The sequence below is a fragment of the Sinocyclocheilus anshuiensis genome, unplaced genomic scaffold (genome assembly GCF_001515605.1).
Source record: "Sinocyclocheilus anshuiensis isolate Anshui unplaced genomic scaffold, SAMN03320099.WGS_v1.1 scaffold447, whole genome shotgun sequence".
Taxonomy (NCBI): Eukaryota; Metazoa; Chordata; class Actinopteri; order Cypriniformes; family Cyprinidae; genus Sinocyclocheilus; species Sinocyclocheilus anshuiensis.
In genome coordinates this window covers 3,672,970-3,679,514 of record NW_015552615.1, presented here as the reverse complement: position 1 = coordinate 3,679,514, position 6,545 = coordinate 3,672,970, and the positions used below count along the sequence as shown (strand labels likewise).

Below are 6,545 nucleotides of genomic sequence, written 5' to 3'. Positions count from 1 at the left end.
GATCGCGGCATGATGTGTTGCTCTTTAAGCATGCTTCTCTTTGTCAGACAGGTTCTATTTAAGTGATTTCTTGATTCAACAGGTCTGGCAGTAATCAGGCCTGGGTGTGGCTAGTGAAATTTAACTCGGCTTTCTAAAATAATGTGGTTAATCACAGTTCTTTCATGATTTAACGGGAGGGGGCAATTAATTTTTCACTTAGGGCCAGGTAGGTTTGGGCAGCTTTTTCCCCTTAATAAATGAAATCATCATTTAAAAACTGCATTTTGTATTTACTTGCATTATCTTTGTGTAATATTAAAATTTGTTTGATGATCTGAATCGTTTAAGTGTGACAAATATGCAAAAAATTAAAAAAACAGGAAGGGGGCAAAAACCTTTTCACGGCACTGTATATATATGTATATACATGTTATATTTCATATATACACTACCTTTCAAAAGCTTGGTGTTTGTACTATTTTTACACTCAACAAGGCTATATTTATTTGAACAAAAATACAATAAAAGAACCAATAATGTGAAATATTACAATTTAAAATGGCTGTTTTGCATTTAAAAATATTTTTAAAATGCAATTTATTATTATTGGCAAAGCTGAATTTTCAGCATCATTAATCCAGTCTTCAGTGTCACATGATCCTTCAAAAATCTTTCTAATATGCTGATTTGCTCAAGAAACATTTCTGATTATTATCAATGTTGAAAACGGATGTGCTGCTTAATATTTCTGTAGAATCCTTTTTTTTTTTTTCAAAATAATGATCAATGTAATGTGTGCTTGCTGAATAAAAGCATTCATTTATTTAAAAAAAAAAATACTAACCCCAAACTTTTGAATGGTAACGTATACTTTATATAAAACTAATGCATTATATTAATGTGTGCATAAAGACTTTTTAATTTAGGCTGCAATCCTTTCTGGATTGAGCCTCATCCACAAAAATCAATACAACACTAGGAGGAAAATAAATCCCATCTTCCAACATCCAATTACAACAGATAACAAATGGTGGTGAGGGTCAAGTACTTCACATACCTGTGCAGCATCCATTTCATTCAGCATCACAATAGTGGAGCAGTTGTAGTCAAACACTAGCCTCCAGAAGTCGGCCACGGTGTTGGGCAGAGGGTGCTGCGTTACAATGAAAGCTGCCGGCTGTTTGTGGCTCTAGGACAATCAATAAGAGAACAAGTTAACTCTTCCTTCCAGCACTGAAGATGTGCCTGAACCCTACACATCCCAACGTGCCTCACATGTGTAATGACCTAAACTAAATGGAGACCTGCAGAGGGACAGGAAAGACACAGAGACTGAGTGATAACCTTGCCAAGGGATTCATTGACATGGACTGCCGAGGCTTCGTTTGAGACAAACACACGCTCTGCTAGCACGGGTCGGCCGTTCATTTCATTTGCTGCTTTTGTTCTTTTCATCTTTATCTGAGTTATCTGAGGTGCGTGTCTTCTGTCTTGATTATCCTTTTTGGATGCTAAATAAAGATGCTTACGAGTGTGACGAGTGTGCTTTTGATCTATGTGTGGAGATTACGGAGATGTGATCTAATCTTGTACTCTGTTAAATTGGCTTGTTTATATGAGATTGTTACTGTGTGATCTCCTGGCCTTTCTGCTCCGCTTACCTGGAATTTATCAGAGTGTACTATGGCAAGCTCTGTAATACATAATGCTTGAGTTTTTACTGTAAAAAATGTTTAAAACTCCAAAAATTCCTTCTTAGTTCAAATAAACCATTTATTGACACGGTGCTGCAAATAATGACTTTTTTTTAAATATTCATATATGTGACTAGATAAAATTGATGATGAAGCAATACAAACTACAATTAGCACAAAAAAACTATTTTCAATATCATACTTCTTGTCATCTGCCTCAAGATGTATGTTGTGCTGATCTGACTCTAGTCTGATTCATGCGATTCATTCTAAAAAACTACTCTAATACTTCACAATAGAACATCTGATTTATTTCAGTGATTCGTTGATTTATTCCAGTTTGGTTAGACATCCTTGGAAATGAACACAATGAAAATGTCCCTACATGACATTTTAAGTCATTTATTGCCAAATATTGTTTAGTTTATATAATGCATTTTTTAATGTTACATTTCATGTAATCATTCTGAGTTTATTCACTTAAAACCCCTTATTGTTTTGTGTCTCATAAGTAACTTAAAGGTGCCATAGAATGCAAAAATCACTTTTATAAGGTGTTTGAACAGTTGTGTGGCCACAGTGTGAAAACAACCAGCCTATAATGGTAAAAATCCACCCACTCATTGTTTTATAATCCCAATAAATCATAAACAGTCTCTCCACACTAGCAGTTCCAGATTTCTCACTACTATGACGTCATACTCGGGGACAGTCCCGCCCATTTGTGATGCTCTCTGCCCTATTAGCATATACACAGCCCTGAGTGAGAAGCAGCGGTCCGCCATTACTATTTTCTTGCTGTAGCTGCTGGAGATACAATGTCAGCGCCAAAGAGCCATTAAAAGTGTTGTGTGTTGGGATGCACCAACGAACATAGGAGTCTCCATAGACCGCTGAGGACACGGTGGTTAAATTTCATTTTCGAAGGAAATGTCCCGGAAAAAAACGGAAAAGTCCTATACGTTTGTGCTAACATTTTATGCCGGACTGCCTCACAAACAACAGTCAGTTCAGCGCTGGAGTTGTGCAAAGATTGCTTCTGAAAGAGGGATCGATACCAATGCTTTGTGCGCAAACATCCAGACTCCAGACACAGTAAGCATCATATGTCATATTTTGTTTTCCAAAAGAGCTTCTTGGCTCTCTGTAAGGCTAATGTTGCTAAAGCTACCATTGTCTCTGCCTGTTTTCACTAATGCTGCCTTCACGTGCTACCAGAATGATCGTAAATAGGAATGTGGTAGTTAAAAATTGCATTTGGAAGCAATGTGAGGTCAGTAACACGGTCACCACCAGTTAAACCATAACACCGGTATCCCCGCGAGCATGAGCTCTTGAAGCTCCGCACTCTTCTGAAAAAGGAGGCGGGAGCACCAGCTCATTTTCATTTAAAGGGGACAAACACAAAAACAGTGCGTTTTGGCTCATACCCTGAAAGTGGCAATTTCAACAAGCTATAAAAAATTATCTGTGGGGTATTTTGAGATAAAACTTCACATACACACTCTGGGGACATCAGAGAACAATTTTAAATATTGTATCAATGCATTCTATGGCACCTTTAAGCTAGATACTTGGTAGCTAGCTATAAGCTACTAACTTTTCAAAAGAGTAGCTTGAATCTTGAACTTAAATTACAAGCAGCCTGTAGTTTCAAGATACATTTTTAAAAAAGGATGTAAAATGAATTAATATCTAAATTCGGACTAAAATGACTAAATTATGAAATTACTAATTATGTCTGAATATTATAAGTGGAAAAAAAATATATAATATGACCCCTTTAAAGTTCAGTGCAAGATTGACAGCAGAATGCAATTATACTAGATTTTTGGTATCACTTTAGTATAGGGACCAGTTCTGACTATTAACTAGTTGCTTATTACCATGCCTATTATTAACATATTGGCTGTTTATTAGCACTATATGCATATTCTGCATGACCATATTCTACATCTAGGGGTCAGAGGTGACTTCTAACAAAAGGGATCGAACTTACATCCATCAGTGCTGCATTGATGTAATTGCTGGACTCGCCGTCAACAGAAATGAGGAAAGGCAGGCAGCGGTCCACCGCGAGGACGTCCATGCTGCGGTTCTTATCGTGGTTACGCGGGAGCAGACCTACGCTGCAGTCCTCCGGACGGACACGCGGTGTCACTATATTCAGAGTCTGAAGAAGAAGACATGAAGGACTGTAACATACACCTTTAAAACATAGAAAAACATTAGGCTGCTCTTGGTCTTACTTGGGGGGAAAAATGGTGTGTTTATAAAACCAATTCCGCTCTCACTGCTGGTCCAACCACAAGCAATGCAAATATTTTAGTAAACTGAAGGTCAGTCATTACTTATGTATAAGACAGACTAAAGAACAGAGACGTTGAGGGAGAGAGAGAGAGACAGACAGTGAAAAATGGCTTACAAGCGAGAAAGATGCAGCGCTAGATAGAAAACGAAAGATCTGGGAGGAAAGAAAGATAGAAACATATTCATCATATTTTATGAGACACCTCACAGATCTGAAGCTTTGCTTCTCCCACAGACGGTAGCGGCTCGCTCATTTCACAGGGAATACAAAACATGAAGGCACCATGAAAATAAATATCTCAGGTCTAGGCTTTTTGGGCTCTAGCAGCTCGCTGATGGCTCGTAAAGAAACGCTTTCTCCCAAGACGTTTGAGTCACCGTGTCTTTACTCACCTGCCTCATCGAAATGTGTTAAGGAAGCCGTAGCGCTTTGCCGATTGACTTATTCAAAAGCACTTCGAATTTAGGAGTAATCATGATGAAATCACACCAGAGAGCTTGATAAAGTTGTTAGAAATAGCTGCGAGGCCTTCAGCCATAACGCAGCACTACCAGTCTACAGCAAAAACCTTGGAGGATTCAGTAAATTAGGCCTCCACGTGGGCTGCTTGTGTAGCTCGCTGATTATAGTTTAAAGAGCTGCAGGAACACGAAGCATGAAGTTTGAAACAAATGCATGTTCCTACTGTTTTTAGGACTCAGAGGAAAGATCAATCCCAAATGAGAGCTCTTTAGTATCTCATTTGCTCATCCTAGACTGTAATGAGATTGAATGAAGAGCAAATGGAGGAATATATACTGAGAAATCAGATTTCTGCAATGTCACAGATTGTGCTCAAAGTCTGAAATCAAATCTCAGTATGAACGCAAACATTTCTCGTCAAGTTCTTCTAAGACTAAATGACACTGTAATGTTTTAGGTCTGTACTTTTGCGTTATGAAAGAGCAATGTTCCCTCTGGATATAGTAATTCGCTTATTGTTTTGCTGTGCAAAATATCACCTGTTGCATTGATGGTATGTTCACATTTTAGAAGCACTCTACATATGAACAACAACATTATTTTGGTGGAAATGGATCCATTTGCTTAGACGGCTCACCTGAAACTCATCTTTGATCTGGCTGGAGTTGGTCTGAGGGTCCAGTCTGCTGATGTTGTAGTAGATGGCTCTGAATTCACACACTGGGATAGCTGTGTTCCCACACAAACACGCTTCCAGAATGGCATCATGCACAAACACATACTGCTCCTGCAGAGAGAGAGACATAGATACTTACAGAAAATACTGTGGTACACTCATGGTAAGACATGCTAATATCATGGTAAGAGCATATATGAAAGCACCATGTTTCAAATAATTTGTATGTATCAAATAAATGCAGACTTGGTGTGCACAAGACACTTCTTTCAAAAACATAAAAAAAAAAAAACATCTGAATGGTAGTCTTTATACCTGTGCGTGCATGTGTGTGTGTTCTAAAAAACATACTTTAATTTTATTTAATCAGTTTAATATTTAAATGTAATGCAATCTCAGATTTACAATTCAACCCTATTGAAGATACTTTTAATTATCTTGCTGATTCAAATTGATTATAAACGGCTGGTAGCTTGTAGGCCACATGAGGGGAAAACCTCCATTCGGCATTTTAGCACTAATTTTTTGATAATAAAAACAATAATCACAGCTCGAAAATAATTAAGGGTTTGATTTAAATGTTCACATCTTCAAACCATCCAATCTTCATAATTCATGAACATCCAAACACATACGTTTAAAAAGCCCAACCTCAAGCTGAGAGCGATCGCACACAGCATCATAGCAAATCATCAGGGAAATATGGAGTCGATACTCCACGCAAAAGTTAGCATAAGAGCGGTGCATGAATGTTGATGCATGAAGCGCAATTTGCTGATGGCGAAATGACTCCAGCCTCAGGGATGTTTTACATGGATTACAGCGCTGTAGCTTCTGATGCTGAAATCCTGCAGTGACAGCAACGTCCTCCTAAACCGTTCCAACTGCGGCCTTAAAAACGAGATCAAGGGGGCACTCAAAGCACCATCCCCATCCTGCAGCTAATATTAAACTCCTTCTTAAACCCAGGCCCCAAATATGGGCCGGAATTATCCATATTTTAACTCAACAATGCCTCTGGCTTAAAGGTTTGAATGCTAATGTAGGCCTTTGATCCACGCTAAACTAAAGTCAAGCTGGGTTGACCTCTCGTACCTATTACTCCATAACCCGGTGAGCACTTCTGCGGAGGGCTGAGGACAAAAGACGAGGAAAAAGCCTTTTAAAAGATGAATTGCTGTGTGTTGTGTCTGTGGAGGATTATCTTTGAATGGAGCTGCAGGCTGACACAAATTGCCTCCCAGAAGCCATTATTACCACCACTGTGTTTAGTGTTAGTCTTTTAAAAGCATACATCCAAAAAACATGCAATATCAGAATATATCGAATAAAACGGCATGTTGAATTGATATAGTGTGTTATTTAATGAGCATAAATAATCATTATTATTTAAACAACAACAACAACAATTATATATATA

The 6,545-nt window shown here is 38.2% G+C and overlaps 1 protein-coding gene across 12 annotated transcripts in view; it reads right to left on the bottom strand.

Moving 5' to 3' along the window:
- ptprt (protein tyrosine phosphatase receptor type T) overlaps positions 1 to 6,545 on the bottom strand; it is a 280,622-nt gene that overhangs the window by 16,300 nt on the left and 257,777 nt on the right. For all 12 annotated transcript variants that reach the window (XM_016457210.1, XM_016457211.1, XM_016457213.1 and 9 more), the window contains 3 exons: positions 5,087 to 5,236; positions 3,676 to 3,849; positions 1,040 to 1,171 (listed from right to left, as the gene is read on the bottom strand). In XM_016457210.1, coding sequence (XP_016312696.1) covers positions 1,040 to 1,171; positions 3,676 to 3,849; positions 5,087 to 5,236 — 456 coding nt within the window. The remainder of the gene's footprint in view (positions 1 to 1,039; positions 1,172 to 3,675; positions 3,850 to 5,086; positions 5,237 to 6,545) is intronic.